Here is a 20,580-nt window from a genome sequence, read left to right as displayed (position 1 = left end):
ATATAGGACTCTAATGCATGTTACAATTGAATCATTTAATAACATGTGGGAGTTTCATCCGTGGGGCCCGCTCCATGTGGGAGTTTCTTCCACGGGGCCCGCTCCGTGTGGGAGTTTCTTCCACGGGGCCCGCTCCGTGTGAGAGTTTCTTCCGTGGGGCCCGCTCCGTGTGGGAGTTTCTTCCACGGGGCCCGCTCTGTGTGGGTATTTCTTCCATGGGGCCCGCTCCACATGGGAGTTTATTCCATTGGGCCCGCTCCGTGTGGGAGTTTCTTCTGTTGGGCCCGCTCCGTGTGGGAGTTTCTTCCACGGGGCCCGCTCCATGTGGGAGTTTCTTCCATGGGGCCCGCTCCATGTGGGAGTTTCTAGGGCTCCAACCAGCGAGCCACATTGGGATGCATGATTGCTGGTATTATGTAGATAAGGCTCGAGGCCCCATTTCCAGCGAGCCTCGGGACTTCACTTTCTAACGTGCCTTCATTTCTGAATTGTCACCTGTTTATAATGTACACACTTTTACTTCACCATTTAGTTTCATAAGAACATAAGAAATAGGAGCAGGAGTTGGCCATTCAGCCCTTTGAGCCTGCTCCACCATTCAATAAGATCACAAAGCCCTTGGGCTTTAGTGGTTATGTCACTGGGCTAGTAATCCAGAGGCCTGGACTAATGATCCAGAGACGTGAGTTCAAATCCCACCATGGCAGCTGGGGAATTTAAATTCAGTTAATTAAATAAATCTGTAATGAAAAGCTAGTATCAGTAATGGTGACCACTAAACTATCAGATTGTCGTAAAACCCCATCTGGTTCATTAATGTCCTTTAGGGAAGGAAATCTGCCATCCTTACCTGGCCTATATGTGACTCCAGACCCACAGTAATGTGGTTGACACTTAACTAACCTCTAAAATGGCCTAGCAAGATACTCAGTTATAACAAACCACCACGAGAAACAATAATAAGAATAAAACCAGACGGACCACCTGGCATCAACCTCGGCACCGGCTTCAGACAGGGCAACGGCACACCCAGCCCAGCAGATCCTGCAAAGTCCTCCTCACTAACATCTGGGGACTTGTGCCACAATTGGGAGAGCTGTCCCACAAACTAGTCAAGCAACAGCCTGACATAGTCATACTCACAGAATCATACCTTTCAGCCAATGTCCCAGACTCCTCCATCACCATCCCTGGGTATGTCCAGTGCCACCAGCAGGATAGACCCACCAGAGGTGGCGGCACAGTGGTATACAGTCAGGTGGGAGTGGCCCTGGGAGTCCTCAACATTGACTCTGGACTCTGACGTAAGAAAACTGCTAGGCACTTGGTCTAAGCATTAAACAAAGCTTTAATCAACTGTTTTACAACATGAAGGTCCAGTTGTGTCCTTCACTAGTTCCTGTTAAGAATGTCCTGCGCAAGCTGGGCCCGTGCCCGAGTATTTATACTCTCCCTGGACAGCGCCACCCGCAGGCCGCTCAGTATTATTTCATAAGTCTTTCTTTCATGAATGACTGATTCATGTCAGACTCCATGAAGTCTCATGGCTTCAGGTCAAACATGGGCAAGGAAACCTCTTGCTGATTACCACCTGTCGCCCTCCCTTAGCTGGTGAATCAGTATTCCTCCATGTTGAACACCACTTGGAAGAAGCACTGAGGGTAGCAAGGGCACAGAATGTACTCTGGGTGGGGGACTTCAATGTCCATCACCAAGAGTGACTCGGTAGCACCACTACTGACCGAGCTGGCCGAGTCCTGAAGGACATAGCTGCCAGTCTGGGCCTGCGACAGGTGGTGAGAGAACCAACACAAGGGAAAAACCTACTTGACCTCGTCCTCACCAATCTACCTGTCACAGATGCATTTGCTCATGACAGTATTGGTAGGAGTGACAAACGCACAGTCCTTGTGGAGACGAAGTCCCGTCTTCACGCTGAGGACAATCTCCATCGTGTTGTGTGGCACTACCACCATGCTAAATGGGATAGATTCAGAAGAGATCTAGCAGCTCAAAACTGGGCATCCATGAGGCGATGTGGGCCATCAGCAGCAGCAGAACTGTATTCCACCACAATCTGTAACCTCATGGCCAGGCATATCCCTCACTCTACCATTACCATCAAGCCAGGGGACCAACTCTGGTTCAATGAGGAGTGTAGAAGAGCATGCCAGGAGCAGCAGCAGGCGTACCTAAAAATGAGGTGCCAACCTGGGGAAGCTGCAACACAGGACTACATGCATGCTAGACAGTGGAAGCAGCATGCTATAGGCAAAGCTAAGTGATCCCACAATCAACAGATCAGATCAAAGCTCTGCAGTTCTGCCACACCCAGTTATGAATGGTGGTGGACAATTAAAAAACTAATGGGAGGAGGATGTTCCATGAATATCCCCATCCTCAATGATGGCGGAGCCCAGCACGCAAGTGCAAACGACAAGGCTGAAGCATTTGCAACCATCTTCAGCCAAAAGTGTTGAGTGGATGATTCTTATCGGCCTCCTCCTGAGGCCCCCACCATCACAGAAGCCAGTCTTCAGCCAATTCAATTCACTCCACGTGATATCAAGAATTGGCTGAGCGCACTGGATACAGCAAAGGCTATGGGCCCCAACAACATCCCAGCTATCATGCTGAAGACTTGCGCTCCAGAACTAGCCGCACCTCTAGCCAAGCTGTTCCGGTCCTGCTACAACACTGGCATCTATCCAAAAATGTGGAAAACTGCCCAGGTATGTCCTGTCCACAAAAAGCAGGACAAATCCAATCCAGCCAATTACTGCTCCATCAGTCTACTCTCAATTATCAGCAAAGTGATGGAAGGTGTCATCGACAGTGCTATCAAGCGGCACTTGCTCACGAATAAGCTGCTTAGTTTGGGTTCCGCCAGCACCACTCAGCTCCAGACCTCATTACAACCTTGGTCTAAACATGGACAAAAGAGCTGAATTCCAGAGCTAAGGTGAGAGTGACTGCCCTTCACATCAAGGCAGCATTTGACCGACTGTGGCATCAAGGAGCCACAGTAAAATTGAGGTCAATGGGAATCAGAGGGAAAACGCTCCACTGGCTGGAGTCATATCTAGCACAAAGGAAGATGGTTGTGGTTGTTGAAGGTCAATCATCTCAGCCCCAGGACATCACTGCAGGGATTCCTCAGGCAGTGTCCTAGGCCTAACCATCTTCAGTTGCTTCATCAATTACCTTCCTTCCTTCATATGGTCAGAAGTGGGAATGTTCACTAATGATTGCTCAGTGTTCAATTCCATTCACAGCTCCTCAGATAATGAAGCATTCCATGCCCGCATGCAGCAAGACCTCAATGACGTTCAGGCTTGGGCTAATAAGTGGCAAGTAACATTCGCGCCACACAAGTACTAGGCAATGACTATCTCCAACAAGCGAGAGTCTAACCACCTCCCCTTGACATTCAACGGGATTACCATCGCCGTATCCCCCACCATCAATATCCTGGGTGTCACCATTGACCAGAAACTTAACTGGACCAGCCACATAAACACTGGCTACAAGAGTGGGTCAGAGGCTGGGTATTCTGCGGCGAGTGTCTCACCTCCTGACTCCCCAAAGCCTTTCCACCATCTACAAGCCACAAGTCAGGATTGTAATGGAATGCTCTCCACTTGCCTGGATGAGTGCTGCTCCAACAACACTCAAGAAGCTCGATACCATCCAGGACGAAGCAGCCCGTTTGATTGGCACCCCATCCACCACCTTAAACATTCACTCCCTCCACCACCGGTGTACTGTGGCTGCAGTGTGTACCATCTACAAGATGCACTGTAGCAACTCACCAAGGCTTCTTCGGCAGCACCTCCCAAACCCGCAACCTCTACCAACTAGATGGACAAGGGCAGCAGGCGCATGGGAACACTATCACCTGCAAGTTCCCCTCCAAGTCACACACCATCCTGACTTGGAAATATATTGCTGTTACTTCATCATTGCTAGGTCAAAATCATGGAACTCGCTCCCTAACAGCACTGAGGGAGTACCTTCACTACACGGACTGCAGCGGTGCAAGAAGGCAGCTCACCACCACCTTCTCCAAGTCAATTGGGGATGGGCTATAAATGATGGCCTTGCCAGCGGCGCCCACATCCCATGAACAAATTTTTAAATGTAGCCTGGCGAAATGGAGCAGCACAGGACACGAACTTTCGTTTTTGGGGTTTTTTATTCTGTATTAATAACTTGGGTCTAGGTTTAGGATGAAATTGTAAATACATAAAACACAGTCGACAAAATACGGCAGTGGCTTGCTGTAAAACAGAACATGAGGTAAACCACAAATCATTATACAAAACAAAACATATCATACCATACATTCGTATGTCCCGTTATCACTTGTTACCTCTTACAAGCAAACAGAAAGTATTAAACTCGTTCGAAACGTAGCCCCAAGGACTCAACAACAATTTTAACAAAGGTTAACACCAGCACATGGTGGGACAATCTACAAGCATCCCCGTGATATCGAGTGATTTGGGAAACAATATCACTTTAAAACTATGTCTGGCTGCACTAAATGCTGTTTTAGTTGTACTTTACGCAGACTAAGTTCATTTCAAAAGTCATATTCACCCCAACTCTCCTCAGAGCACACCCCTCACGCTGGATCTAGAAAATGGAGGCTGTGAAGAAAGGGGAGGTTCTTTTGGCATCACATGGCCCTTCCCATAACCCTTTTCTCCTTTTTTCAAATTCTAAAGGGGAAAATGAACCGCGCCATCTAGTGGACTTAAATATTCACTGCATTTTCCCACTTGGCTACATTCTCCCCTGCTTTAAAGTCAACGTCCTCGGTGACTTAGCACCCGTTTTTCACTTCTTTTACAGCTTCTCGAAAAAATGCAGTACCCAGACTCGATAAAACATGAGAGAACACCTCAGGACTGAGTGAGACTGCATTACAGGCTGACTGAGGCAAATGGTATGGGTTAGGGTTTACCCCAGCATTGGCTCTTTTAGTTCTGCGAGGAGCCGGAATGGGTACCTCAACCTCAGTCCCACACTCAGAAGGATCTGAATGCTCTGGCTCAGAAACAGCCTCTGATTCCTATACATCTTGGGCGTTACCAACAGGATCATTGTTTACTTTTTCCTCCTGAGTTAACTCTGGATAGGTGACTTCCTCTACCACAACAAACTCAGTATCAGAGGGCTCTGGCAACGATTCTGTCAAAAGAGTGACGGGGGTACGGTGACAGGGGACTTGGTTCTCGTCCGCCTAGGCTCAGGGACAGGGGTAACACATGGCCTAAGATTAACTCTATGGACCCTTTTTAAAGGACTGCCCTCTACAGGCTCAACTGCATGTGTAGTACCCTGTACCTCCACCACTCTGTACACAGTAGGACCCCACGCATCCTGAATTTTGTTCCTACCCAAAGGCCTGTGTCGTAAGTATACCAACTGACCCACCTCAATGGTTGGACAGTACACTTTGTCTTTGTTAAGTTCAATTCTTTGAGCTGATTTCTTTTCAGTGTACTCTCTTGCCCTTGCATGTGCCTCCTTCAAACGCTCTTGGTGGACAACCAACCACTCATGTTTCTTGTCTAACACTTGCTCCTGACCTAATAAAGCATCTACAGGAAGGTGTGGATGAACCCCGAAAAGCAGATAGTACGGTGAGTAGCCAGTCGTAGCATGGGGTGTTACATTGTAGGCATACACCAACTCAGATAAGTGCTCAGGCCAGCGGCGCTTCTTTTCTGGAGGCAGTGTACGCAAAAGATCATGTAAAGATCTGTTGAATCTCTCACATTGAGCATTTCCTTCTGGGTGGTGTGGGGTAGTGCGGGTTTTCTTTACACCATAAAGCTTACACAGCTCGGCAATGATTTCACTCTCAAAATTTCGACCTCTGTCTGAATGCAATCTTTCTGGGACCCCATACTTCATGAACCACTCTTTGAGAAGGACTTTTGCCGTGGTATCAGCCTTTTGGTCCCGAGTAGGGAAGGCTTGTGTGAATTTAGTGAAAACATCGGTCACCACTAACACATTCTCACGACCATCGGAGGCCGGTTCCAGCATGGTGAAATCTACAGCAACTACTTCAAGGGGCCGGGAGGCTAGAAATGATTTCATAGGGGCATGTATCTTGGGGTGGGGCATTTTTGTCAAAACACACCTCTCGCATTTCTTGACCCACTGTTCCACATCCCCATACATCCCAACCCAAAAACATCTCTGTCTCAAAAGGTTCTGTGTGCGCTCTATTCCCTGATGGCCCATACGATCATGCACACCTTCAAGCACGACTTCTTTCAAACAAGAGGGCAGTAGTAGCTGGTGACACTCACCAACATGGACATCCTCGATTACACGGTACAACAAACCATCTTGCTCACAAATACGGGGCCACTGCTTTAACGTGGATAATACTAGCTTGGATAACTGCGACCTCTCCTTGTAAGTTGGCCTTCGCTGCTCACCCCAAAACTTCCTAAACACGCTGAGGGTGGGGTCTGTGTCCTGAAACTTACGTAGTTCCTCTTTAGAGTAACCGGGAAGTGTTGGTGTGTTACCCTGCAACTCACTACGCTCAGTACTTTCTTCTGCGTCCGAAACACGGATCTGTCTGACTTTACAGCACTTGACTCCTGCTGTCCCTAAGTCTGGTCCTAGAGCTGTTCCCTTGTGAGTGACATTACATATGGCCACACAACCATCATAGTCTGCATCCCCACTGTCTGACTCGGGCTCCCCTGCTAACGGCTGCCTAGAGAGGGCATCTGCTGCTGCATTACAGCGGCCTGGGCGGTACTTGACGTCAAAGTCAAAAACAGCTAACTGAGCCACCCATCTTTGCTCAACAGCACCTAACTTAGCTGTAGAAAGGTGACACAGGGGGTTGTTATCTGTTATGACAGTGAACTTGGAACCTAGAAGGTAACCTCGAAATTTCTCTGAAACAGCCCATTTGAGGGCGAGGAGCTCTAGTTTCATACTGCTGTAGTTTCTGTCATTTCTTTCAGCATTACGGAGCCTCCTACTGGCATATGCTATCACTCTCTTCCTATCTCCCTGCTGCTGGTGGAGGATGGCACCTAATCCTAGGTTACTGGCATCCGTCTCTACAATAAAAGGCTGAGTGAAATCTGCGTAACCTAACACTGGAGCACTGATCAGCTTTTCTTTCAGCTGTTCGAAAGCAGCTTGGCACGCCGCTGTCCATGAACCTTCAAACAACCGTTTTGCTTTTGCTGGGCTGTCTTCCCTAAGGCATGCATTGACTACGTCATGGAGAGGGCCAGCTCGTTTAGAAAAATCCTCAATGAACCTCCTGTAATAACTACAGAAACCAAGAAATGACCTCAGATCTTTGACTGTACTGGGGACCGGCCACTTCTTTACGGCGGCAATTTTCTCTGGATCTGTCCCTATACCCTCCCCTGAAATTTGATGCCCAAGGAACCTGACTTCCTGCTGCAGGAAGTGACACTTTTCAAGCTTTACTTTCAAACCTGTCTCTTTCAGTCGTCTTAGAGCTGTCTCAAGCCTCTCTAAATGGTCCGGGAAGGTCTGAGAGAACACAAGGATGTCATCTAAATACACTAATAGGATGTGGAACACTAAGTCGCTCATAGTCGCTTGCATAAGTCGTTGAAAAGTCGCAGGTCCATTACAGATACCAAAAGGCATTCTGAGGTACTCAAAAAGGCCAAAAGGAGTTGTAAAAGCAGTCTTAGGCCTGTCACTTTCACGAACAGCAACCTGGTGGTACCCACTTGCAAGATCAATGGTCGAGAAGAACTTTGCACCATGAAGGGCATCAAAACTCTCGTCAATGCGGGGCAAAGGAAATGCGTTACGTCTGGTTTTTGAGTTTAGTTTCCTAAAGTCAACACATAGTCGTATGTCTCCATCAGTCTTACGAACTACCACTATGGGTGAAGCGTATGAACTATTGCTCTCCTGGATGACACGCTTTCTTAAAAGCTTAGTGATGTGGTCCCTCACCTCTTTGTACAGTGTAGGTGGGATACGACGGTATGGCTCTGTAACTGGTGCGTCATCTACCAAGTTAATCTCATGCTCAACTTTATCAGTGTAGCCTAGGTCCTCATCCTTAAAAGCAAATACTTCCGAATACCTGGCTAAAAGTGCACCTAACTCTGCTTGTTGGCCCTGTGTGCCACCTATGTGTAGTTTGTCCAAAAGCAACTGAATGTCTTGGTCTGTCATCTGTCCTTCTTGTCTGCCAACAGTTACTTCCTCTGTGTCAGCGGAGATGCGTTGAAATCGCACCTCACAGGAGTCCTTGTCTACACACTCTGCCTGAGTCGGAATACCAAGCCTGGTCCTGGGGTTTAACCACACACCCTCCTCAGAGAAATTTACCACCTGCACTGGAAATAAATGTCCCTTTGATTCAACTAGAGTGGGGACAACTACCAGGCCACCTGGCAATGGTGTGTTACCTGGCTCCAACAGCATTTTAGTGCTGCCACCTGACTGAGTTTTAAGTCCCTTTACATAGACTGTAGCTATGGAAGACGCAGGCACATGTACAGCACCCCTACCAGCTACACGGACAGAAGATGACTTTGGAGTGATGTTACACTGTTGTACTTGCTGAAATGCTTCCCTCCAATCTGAATCCAACTTTCCCCCTAGAGTAGTGTCAAACTCAGCATGAACTAGTTGTCTGCATCGGCTGATGATGTTCATACCAATAAGACCTGGTGCTGCAGGCTGTGACTGCTGATGCTCTTTGACTACCAGGAAACCACATTCGGGTAAGGTTATGCCCAGAGTTTCAACATCTAACTCAAGGTAGCCCAAGTAGGGAATGTCCAACCCGTTGGCGGCAGTGATCTTAAGCCACCCGGTTGTAGGCAGCATATCCTCATCCCTCCCAAGTAAGTGCTCTCTGAAAAAAACTTCAGTAATAGTGCTGACTTGGCTCCCGGTATCCAGTAAACAGTTAGCAGTAACCCCCCCAATCTTGAGATCTACTACTGGACATTTACCTACTGCACGGTCAAGAAATCTGTCACGAATGCCAGTACTGTTCTGAGAGCCTGCAGGTTTTCCTCGCATTGCCCGGCTCATGGCAATCGAGGGAGTTAGTTTTCCTGCACCCCAGCCCGTATCGGTGGATGTGTTTGCTACCTCGTGCTTCTGAGGACACTGTTTGACAATGTGCCCCGCCCCGTTACACTTAAAGCAAATAGGCTGACCTTCATCAGTGAACTTTGGCTTGGCTCTAGGTTTCCCAACCTTGTCATTACCCGTGTTTTCCTTCTGTAGAGCAAGACCCCGTACTGCCTCTGTTAGTTCCCCGATAGCTTTACCCTGTTCCGCCACCACTTTAAGAACATCCTGTAAAGTGACAGCCTGGCTGCCTGGTACCCCAATGGCAGAACACTGAAGATCCCTCCCCGTACTGTCACACACTACATTCTTGCTCTTTGCAACTTTAGTGCTACAGGGCTGGTCTTCTAAGGACCATAAGACAGCTTCCTCACGTACATCGAACAGGGTAGACTGGGGGTTGTCTCGTACAAACTTGCGCAACTCTCTCCGGAGTGAGGGATCTCTAACACCATCAACAAATCTGTTTCTGACAACCCGTTTTGTGTCCGGCACAGCATCAGGTGATTGCTTTACCAAAGTTCTAATAATCTGAGAGAGTGCATGTGAGTATTCTTGGAAACCTTCACCCTCTTCTTGCTTGCGTCCATAGAAAGTTTCTAACAGCTGGGACTCACTGCGTTTTTCGGTGAAAGCCCCCCTTAGGTAACTGAACAAGTCACTGGGCTGCTTAGACTCTCCACCCAACCGTAACCTAATTTCCTGTAGGGCTGCCCCCCTCAACAAAGGTCGAATGAAATCTACCTGCTCCGCAGGAGTCTGATCTCTAGCTCGTAGTACACTTTCAACCTCTTCAATGAACTCATCAACTGAACGACTATCTTTAGATACCTCACCACTGAATGGTTGGATCTGATGCTCTCTGGGTACATACACATATGACTTGGTTGCCCCATTACCTAGAGTGGCAATAATTGCCATTGCTTGGTCATGGTTTTTTTTCAACTCTGAAATCTGTGCCTTGAGTTGATCTATCTGATTGTCCTCACCATCCGAATTGTGAGCTCCACCCACCTCCTCAGGAGGGTCTAACATTTTGACTCAGTTCACAAGTCCCTGACAGTCACTGAATGGGATGGCCGCTGTGACAATTCTTCTCCAATGGTGTCCCTCCTCGGTGCCTTGATGGGTCCTCTCCCAGATTGGTCCTGGCGCCCTCTGGATCCCGTCTGTCTGGTCTGGTCCTCCTTAGCAACCCCAGGCAGCACTCTCCGTCCGTCTCCAGGTCCACTTGGCACCACACCACTCTTCCCCCACTGCCGTATTTTATGTAACTTTCCCAAACCTGAGAAACTCCAAGCTAACAGACCCCACTCCTGGTACCAAAATGTGTAGCCTGGCGAAATGGAGCAGCACAGGACACGAACTTTCGTTTTTGGGGTTTTTTATTCTGTATTAATAACTTGGGTCTAGGTTTAGGATGAAATTGTAAATACATAAAACACAGTCGACAAAATACGGCAGTGGCTTGCTGTAAAACAGAACATGAGGTAAACCACAAATCATTATACAAAACAAAACATATCATACCATACATTCGTATGTCCCGTTATCACTTGTTACCTCTTACAAGCAAACAGAAAGTATTAAACTCGTTCGAAACGTAGCCCCAAGGACTCAACAACAATTTTAACAAAGGTTAACACCAGCACATGGTGGGACAATCTACAAGCATCCCCGTGATATCGAGTGATTTGGGAAACAATATCACTTTAAAACTATGTCTGGCTGCACTAAATGCTGTTTTAGTTGTACTTTACGCAGACTAAGTTCATTTCAAAAGTCATATTCACCCCAACTCTCCTCAGAGCACACCCCTCACGCTGGATCTAGAAAATGGAGGCTGTGAAGAAAGGGGAGGTTCCTTTGGCATCACATGGCCCTTCCCATAACCCTTTTCTCCTTTTTTCAAATTCTAAAGGGGAAAATGAACCACGCCATCTAGTGGACTTAAATATTCACTGCATTTTCCCACTTGGCTACATAAAAATTATTCATTTTGAAACATTGTTTGTGTCTTTGCTTTAAGTTTTAATTAGCTTAATGAAAATTTGTGGAGAAAGAAAGAAAGCAAGCTTAGCAGATACCAAAAGCAAAATGTTGGCTATGTGGTTAATGTAGGTCCAAGCCTGGTTGTCAAAATTAATGTCATCAAAAAGCTCATATCCAAAACCAGCCCAGTTTCACATATTGGCAGAATCCTGGTTTCCCAATGCTTGAACCATATTAGGCCCCACATGCTCTACATTAAACTATAGATTCTTTTCTGTAATAAGGTATTAATCAAACTCATCTCAGTCATGAATTATTTTTCTTTCAGTGTGGACAGTCGTGTGATTCGCTTTGCTGCGATCTTTGATAAAAGGGCCGCGACACTGAGTGACATTCGAAACGACATCCTAAACATCGGATCCAATAAAGTCGAGAATGGAGACATGCTGTTTGAACCACCAGATGAGGGCCAAGAGAAACCAGTGGTCACCATAACGGTGACCAGATTTCAGGACATGGTTGCCATGGCACTGCTCAATGACACTTCTCTTTCACTGGATCCAGGTTCACTTCAGTTTGCACAAGGTAATCTGATGTCTAATTCATGGTTGGCTTCACCCCAGTGACCACTGATGGCAATTATCTTGATAGATATCAATTTTCTAAAGCTTTATATAGTTTTAGGAAGATTACTGGATTTTGCTGAGGCATGTGAGCAAGCAGCTGTTTAGCCATATCCTGTCTTTATCCACTTGTCTCAGATGGTGACACTCTCACCTCTGAGTCAGAGGTTCAAGCCTCACTGCAGATTTGAGCATATAATCTAGATTGATACTTCAGTTCAGTACTGAGGGAGAGCTACATTGTTGGATGGTACCATCTTTCAGGTGAGCTTTAAACCACTGCTCAGATTGATGTAAGAAAAATGGTGTAGCACTATTCGAAGAGCAGCTGAGTTCTCCTGGAGTCTTTGGCCAACATTCTTCCCTCAACCAATACCACCAAAAACAGATTATCTCGTCATTCACTCAGTTGTGGTTTGTGGGAGCTTGCTGTGTGCAAATTCAATGCCATGCTTGCCTGCTGAACCACAGTTACTATTCTTCAAAGAATTGTGCCCTAACTTGAGAGTTGAGGCGGCAGCTTGGAAGTGGCACTCCCCACACATTGCCTCCCAATAGTGTTGGGCCATTGTGCACAAATACATGAGTAGTTCATTAAGGAATCATAAGGCAGCAACTTAGATTTCCTGGTATTCTCTGGTCCCAGCCGCCCCCTCCCGACTGCGAGCCAAGCCTGTCAATCGGGCTGACTTCTAGGCGGGGATCCTGACCAAAAAAAAATCCTGTCCAAAACTCCGCCCCTGTCCCACCACCCCCACACAACCCGCCTAGCCAATCTCCGGTTTCTTTTTTCTTAACGTTAATATTTCTACTGTAATCACAGAAATCACAGAAACCCCACAGTGCAGATAGAGGCCATTTCGGCCCATCGAGCCTGCACCGACACATATCCCACCCTATTCCCGTAACCCCACGTATTTAATCCCCCTAACACTAAGGGTCAATTTATCATAGCCAATCAACCTAACCCGCACATCTTTGGACTGTGGGAGGAAACCGGAGCACCCGGAGGAAACCCACGCAAACACGGGGAGAATGTGCAAACTCCACACAGACAGTCGCCCGAGGCTGGATTCGAACCCGGGTCCCTGGCGCTGTGAGGCAACAGTGCTAACCACTATGCCACCGTGACCACTTTGTAGGAATTGGCTAACAGATGGATCAGAAATGGCCTTTATTTTTGAAAAATTCACAAGACTACAAATAAGTACAGATATTGGAGGCCATTAGCTGATCCACCATAAAAAAGCCAACAGCCCTCCCCTCACAGCATTTGAGGCTTTTGCCTCCATTGTCCTACCCAGAGTCAATTCCTTATGTCAGTCGCTGTGTGAAGAATTTCCTGACATTGGCCCTGAATTTGCCCTTCCCCAGTTTGAACTTGTGCCCTCTTGTCCTACATGCACAGTTCGTCTTGAAGTAGTGCTGTTCTGAATTTACCACGCCATTTATTATCATATGTATCACTTCCAACTTAACCCTTTCCAACTTCAACAGTACGCTGTTTTTTTCCCTGACGTGCAGTATCTTACATCCGAATCTCATTTGCCACTCCTCTGTCCGTTTACAGGTTTGTGTCGGTAGCTGCCTCATCAGAATCGTCTGCTGCTCCCTCCCCCAGCCCTAGTTTAGTGTCATCTCCAACACATGATATTTTGTGCAGCAATTGTCCATCACACATCCAAGCTCGTGGATTTACAGTAAATACAGACTTTACTGTTCTCCTCAGAGTCAGCATGCTCAAGGACATATTGTGAAACAATTTTCTTTATTTGATTTGTATTTTAAGTTGAGGTACAACAAAAACAATTTGCATATATACATAGAATCTTTAACAGAGTCCTAAACCTCTTTACCCAGAGTGTCCTGAAGTGAGGTATAATGATTGTTATGTACATTTGGGGTTTTTGCGCTTGATATTTCCTTGGTTCATCTTCACTGGCTACTTCCATGAACAGACCCTGTTAACCTTCCTGTGCCTTTACCCAGGGGGCCAGAGTACCCCAGCTGGCTGGAATATACCCAATGCCTCTGCACTCAATCTATTAGATTGCAGCTTAGGCTATGAACCCCTGGATAAATTTGTGGAACATAAAAACAAGCAAATGAAGAGAACTGTCCACAAACAGTGGATTTACAGTAAATACAGACTTTACTGTTCTCCTCAGAATCAAAAACAACAAAGGCACTTTTCCTGTGCTAACTCTCAACGTAAAGCTAACCTGTGAAACATGGGCTGGTTGCTTTTTATGTGGCTCTACACTACCAGACTCCACTGATTAGCCCCTGATGGCTTAATGACTTCATACAATGCTGCTCAGATTATAGCTCCTTTGAAGGTATACCAGGACAAAGGACAAGAGATAAACTTTTTTACTCAACGAGTGGTTAGGATTTGGAATACACTGCCTGATAGGGTGGTGGATCCAGGTTCAATAGTAACCTTCAAAAAGGGAATTGGATAGATACTTGAAGAAAAAATTGCAGGGATATGGGAAAAGAGCGTGGAAGTGGGACTAACTGGGCTTTAGTTTCCTGGATCACTGGGTCTGCTTCTGGGAAAGGTGGGACTTGTACAAGTCGGACGGTTTACACCTGAACCAGAGGGGAACCAATATGCTTGCGGGGAGGTTTGCTAGCACTGCTGGGGGGGGGTTTAAACTAACTTGGCAGGGGGATGGGGTACAGAGTGGAGCTATAGCAGGGGGTGATTTACAGCCAAATACAGAGGGAAAAACAAGTCAGCTGGGAAGGCAAAGCAAATATGTGAAGGCAAAAGAGAATATGGCAGGGCTGGAAGGCATTTATTTTAATGCAAGGAGTCTTGCAAATAAGGTGGATGAACTGAAGTTGTTGTTGAACACATGGGAGTACGATATTGTTGCTATCACGGAGACATGGTTGAGGGAGGGTCAGGACTGGCAGCTCAATATTCCGGGGTATAGAATCTTCAGGCGAGACAGAGGGGGGTGTAAAAGGGGAGGGGGTGTTGCAATATTAATTAAGGAGTCAATTACTGCTGTAAGGAGGGATGATATATAAGCGGGTTCCTCTAATGAGGCCATATGGGTAGAACTTAAAAACAAAAAGGGGGCAAGCACTTTGCTGGGAGTGTACTATAGGCCCCCAAACAGTCAGGGGGAGATAGAGGAACAGATATGTAGGCAAATCTCAGAAAAGTGCGAAAATAATAGGGTAATAATAGTGGGGGATTTCAACTTCCCCAATATAAATTGGGATAGTCAGAGTGTGAAAGGCTTAGAGGGTGCAGAATTCTTAAAGTGCATCCAGGAGAGCTTTTTGAGCCAACATGTAGAAAGTCCTACAAGAGAGGGGGCGGTACTGGACCTAATTCTGGGGAATGTAGCCGGGCAAGTGGTGGAAGTGTCAGTAGGAGAGCATTTTGGCGACAGTGACCACAATTCGGTGAGATTTAAGGTGGTCATGGAAAAAGACAAAGACGGCCCGGAAATAAGGGTTCTAAATTGGGGGAAGGCCGATTTTAATATGATAAGGCAGGATCTGGCCAAATTGGACTGGGAGCAGCTACTTATAGGAAAATCCGCATCAAAACAGTGGGAGACTTTCAGAAGGGAAATAGAGAGAGTACAACGCCAACATGTTCCTGTAAAGGTCAAGGGTGGGACCAACAAGCAAAGGGAACCTTGGATGACAAGGGATATACAAAAATGCATTAGAAATAAAAGGGGGGCTTTTGGCAGTTACAAAAGACTAAAGACGGAAGAAGCCCTAGAGGAGTATAAAAAATGCAGGGGCATACTTAAAAAAGAAATTAGGAGGGCGAGGAGGGGCCATGAAATAACACTGGTGAGCAAAATAAAGGAAAATCCTAAGATGTTTTATAAGTATATTAAGGGCAAGAGGATAACCAGGGAAAGGGTAGGGCCCATTAGGGACCAAAGTGGCAATCTGTGTGTAGAGCCAGATGATGTAGGCGGGGTTTTAAATGAATTTTTTGCATCTGTGTTCGCTATGGAGAAAGACGATGCAGACATAGAAATCGGGCAAGGGGGCTGTGACATACTTGAACATATTAGCATCGAGAGGGAGGAGGTGCTAGCGGTTTTAGCAGGCCAAAAAGTGGATAAATCCCCAGGCCCGGACGAGATGTATCCCAGGCTGCTGTGGGAGGCAAAGGAGGAGATTGCAGGGGCTCTGACACAAATTTTCAGAACCTCTCTGGCCACAGGGGATGTACCAGAGGACTGGAGAACAGCTAACGTAGTACCATTATTCAAGAAGGGTAGCAGGGATAAACCAGGGAATTACAGGCCAGTGAGCCTAACATCTGTGGTAGGGAAATTATTGGAAAAAATTCTGAGGGACAAAATTAGTCTCCACTTGGAGAGGCAAGGATTAATCGGGGATAGTCAGCATGGCTTTGTCAAGGGTAAATCATGTCTGACAAATCTGATTGAATTTTTCGAGGGGGTGACTAGGGGGGTGGATGAGGGAAATGCTGTGGATGTGGTTTACATGGACTTCAGTAAAGCTTTTGACAAAGTCCCGCATAGGAGACTGGTCAAGAAGGTAAGAGCCCATGGGATCCAGGGTGCCTTGGCGCGTTGGATCCTAAACTGGCTGAGTGGCAGGAGGCAGAGGGTGATGGTCGAAGGTTGCTTTTGTGACTGGAAGCCTGTGTCCAGTGGGGTACCTCAGGGATCGGTGCTGGGTCCCTTGTTGTTTGTGATCTACATAAATGATTTGGATGAGAATGTAAAAGGTATGATCAGTAAGTTCGCAGATGACACGAAAGTTGGTGGGGTGGTAAATTGCGAGGAGGAAAGCCTCAGGCTACAGGACGATATAAACGGGTTGGTCAGATGGGCGGAAAAGTGGCAAATGGAATTTAACCCTGAAAAGTGCGAGGTGATGCATTTTGGACGGACAAATAAGGTAAGGGAATACACAATGAGTGGTAGGACCCTAGGAAGTACAGAGGGTCAGAGGGACCTTGGTGTACATGTACATAGATCCCTGAAGGCAGCGGAACAGGTAGATAAGGTGGTTAAAAAGGCATATGGGATACTTGCCTTCATTAGCCGAGGCATAGAATATAAGAGCAGGGAGGTTATGATGGAGCTGTACAAAACGCTGGTGAGGCCACAGCTGGAGTACTGTGTGCAGTTCTGGTCGCCTCACTATAGGAAGGATGTGATTGCTTTGGAGAGGGTGCAGAGAAGATTCACCAGGATGTTACCTGGGATGGAGCGCCTCAGCTATGAAGAGAGGCTGGACAGGCTGGGGTTGTTTTCCTTGGAGCAAAGAAGGCTGAGGGGGGACCTGATTGAGGTGTACAAAATGATGAGGGGCATAGATAGGGCAGATAAAGAGGAACTTTTCCCCTTAGTAGGGGGGTCAATAACAAGGGGGCATAGATTCAGGGTAAGGGGCAGGAGATTTAGAGGGGATTTGAGGAGGAACTTTTTCACCCAGAGGGTGGTTGGAATGTGGAACTCAATGCCTGAAAGGGTGGTAGAGGCAGGAACCCTCACAACATTCAAGAAGCATTTGGATGAGCACTTGAAATGCCATTGCATACAAGGCTATGGACCAAATGCTGGAAAATGGGATTAGACTGGACAGGGATGGATGGGCGGCGCAGACACGATGGGCCGAAGGGCCTCTTTCTGTGCTGTAAAACTCTATGACTCTATGACTATGATAACTGGATTGCTCTTCGAAAGAGTCGGCGTAGACTCAATGGACGAATGGCCTCCTTCTGTGCTGTACTATTCTATGAACTACAGCTGCCAAACATGTGCAGCATACAGCCCCACATAAGGCTTAGAATTGAATAGAATGACTTGACTCATTGATCAGTTGCAAAAGCTTTAAGTGGTCTACGAGGCTGGACCCCAGTGGCAGCAATTGATCCACGCATATCAATGTCTTTGGCATCCCAGACCATAATATGTATTCTCTGCAGCCTGCAGAGACAGCTAGCAGTAATTGGCTTTAATCCTATGTGTGCTGTGATGAGAAGCAAAGAAGCCAATAAATAATCCATCATATGCAATAGTGCTTCATTTTTCTCGCAATATGCTTTTCAAGTTAGATTTAAGTATTGCCATTTCTTTCAATCGTTGTACAATTTTGAAACATCAAACAATTCTGTTGAGGTGGGTTTATTCAGTTCATATTAACAGGAAATTCATCTCATTAGAGCAGCATTAAGCAATACTGGGTATGACTGACTGAGTGATGGAGAGCATTAGAATCTCAAGTTGAATCCAGGCCAGGCTGATATTTCCCTCTCTGCCAGCTGTAAGCATTCTCATTAAAATGACTTTAAAAGCTGTGTGCACCTACTTCCCATGGCCATTAGTCCACAGCACAGAACTGCTCATTGTACAGCTCTGATTGGCACTAAATTGTCATTCTCTTTCAGGCAAGCCACAAGGATAGTTAATGAGGAAAATGGAGAATGTCACACTGAACTTATAACTAGCATGGGTTATCAAACGCAAACATACGTGTTTTGCCACATTAAGGGGAGATTGTGACCAATGAGCATTGTTGTAGTAAAGTAGAGGGAGCTTTACTTTGCAATAATCCAAAGTATATCTGACCCATGCTTGAATCTGACACTTAATGCTGTATTGATTTCTTTGTGGGTTCCATGACGAGACATTTATGAAAGAGAATGGCCTAGAAATTGAGTTTTGGCGCAGCCAGGGCTTTAGCGCCGGAAGTTAGTGCCGGAGCTAAGTCGCGCTGGTCGGGCCCAAAATTCAATAGTTCTGCGCCCAAACGGCTGCCGGCGTTGCTGAGAGCTGTTTGCGCCTGAAAACTGGCGCAACGCGCTGAATTTCGGCGCTATTCCGGCGCTGCGGCGCCCGCTGCGGTGCGGCAGGTTCGGGAAGTGCAGGCCTCCTCCTTCCCTTAAGGAGGAGCTGCCTGCACCCGGCCGCGGCCCGCGAAAATCTTTTTAAAAATGAGCCCGGCACCTCGGACAAGTGCCGGGCTTGCTTCTGTTCCGGGGGGGGGGGGGGGAAGTCCGGGGAGGGAGCTGCGGCCAGGCGGCCGGCGGGAAAGCGGCCGGCCGCCGCGGGGCCTTTAATGCGCCGGCGCAAAGTCATGTAAGACTCTGTTGCCAGAGTCTTAGTTGCGGCTGCCACGGGCGAGGCGGCCGCAACTGAATTTCGGCGCTGGGGCCCGTCGGCATGGCAACCGGGACGCTGCGCACACCGATGACGTCATCGGTGCCGGCGCAGCGCTACCGGTCTACCGCGGCGGAAGGGCCCCAGGCAATTTCGGCGCCGGCGCCAATTGCAGCGCTAGGCCCTCTAGCGCCGCAAAATCGGCGCTAAGGGCACTGAATTTCTCGGCCAATGTCTTTTAATCTAAAGCTTGTTCCACAAGTTAACAGCCTTACAGGAGACACCATGCTTGAAATCCATCTAAAGCAAAACTAAAACTGAACTGCTTGTCCCTGTCACATGCCCTCGGCTGCTCAGGCATAAGTAATCAATACATGCAAATATGCTGGTAAGGCATGATAATCAAACAGGCAAATAACATCACTATTTGCTGATATCATTACAAATGCCTGGTATTTAAATTTGTTTGCACTATTCAGTAGACGGGAGTTAACGTATTTTACAACACAGAAAAAAGCCATTTGGCCCAACTGGCCCATGTTGGTCTTTATGCTCCACACCACCCTCCTCCCATCCCTCTTCATCTCACCCAATCAAGATATCCTTCTACTCCTTTCTCCCTCATGTGCTTATCTGGCTTCTCCTTAAATGCATCTATGCTATTCACCTCAACCACTCCATGGTAGCAAGTTCCACATTCTCACCACTCTCTGGGTAAAGAGGCTTCTCTGAAATTTTGAATTTAAAGAATTTCTGAATTTAAATTAAAGAAGAATTTCTGAACTCGATATTTCTAAATGATGTCATTTAAGTTTTATGACACAGAATATTAATTTTTTCCCCCCCAGAAACGAATGTTCTTTCTGCAGCCTCCGAAGATCTCGACCAACTGGTTCCCAGCTTGGCTCCAACTCCCACCAAACCGGTACTGTGACTTGCATCCTATTCATTTTTTTGACAGAGTTTTAGTGTTGATGAGATAGGGTTTTCATTGAACCAACAGCGCTTATTGTATCTAGTACACATCAGTTCCTGAGTGCCACTTTTACACAGTGTCCCTCCATTCCTTTGTGAGCTATGTGTCCATTTGCCACTATGCCAACTATGGATTGACTGGCACAGATGCTTGGCATGGTACCAATATTGGGACATTTCTCCAACGCCTGCACCTACCAATTCTCGGATTTGTGTCATTATCAGGGCAGAGCGCAGAGAGGAAAATCTGGTGGGGAGGTTCAGACACTCCTTACACAACCCACTGCAAGGAAAATCAGATGGCTTCTGTTACAGGCAGGTCATCCACCCGCCAGATTTTCCTCTCTGTGTTCTGCCCATGCAATGCTTAACACCCAGGAGGTAAAGCCGAATATTTGCCCATAATCTTCACAGTACAGAAACTGGAAGCTGTTAGTTTAGGATTAGGATGAGCCTGGACAATCAAACTGGAGCAATGCTAATCAGCACTGGTTAGTTAAGGCAGATCAGTCAGAAAACAACAGTCAATTTGTTGTTATTTTGCTTTATGGTTGGATGTTTAAATAACTTTTAAAATGCTGCAAGCAGCTTAGATATACTCTGATAATAAAGGGGGGAAAGGTGGGCTGAGCCTATTAAACAGGAGACCTCAGCATCTCAAGACACGAGAACTGGAGAACATAAGAACATAAGAAATAGGAGCAGGAGTAGGCCAATCGGCCCCTCAAGCCTGCTCCACC

At 46.9% G+C, this 20,580-nt stretch overlaps 1 protein-coding gene across 2 annotated transcripts in view; it reads left to right on the top strand.

Moving 5' to 3' along the window:
* impg1a (interphotoreceptor matrix proteoglycan 1a) overlaps positions 1 to 20,580 on the top strand; it is a 228,407-nt gene that overhangs the window by 102,897 nt on the left and 104,930 nt on the right. For both annotated transcript variants that reach the window (XM_085982056.1, XM_085982057.1), the window contains exons 9-10: positions 11,447 to 11,703; positions 19,714 to 19,790. In XM_085982056.1, coding sequence (XP_085838182.1) covers positions 11,447 to 11,703; positions 19,714 to 19,790 — 334 coding nt within the window. The remainder of the gene's footprint in view (positions 1 to 11,446; positions 11,704 to 19,713; positions 19,791 to 20,580) is intronic.

Source organism: Somniosus microcephalus, chromosome 3 (genome assembly GCF_052327205.1).
Source record: "Somniosus microcephalus isolate GS21.2 chromosome 3, FLI_Smic_1.0, whole genome shotgun sequence".
NCBI lineage: Eukaryota > Metazoa > Chordata > Chondrichthyes > Squaliformes > Somniosidae > Somniosus > Somniosus microcephalus.
This window is presented reverse-complemented; position numbering and strand designations above follow the sequence as displayed.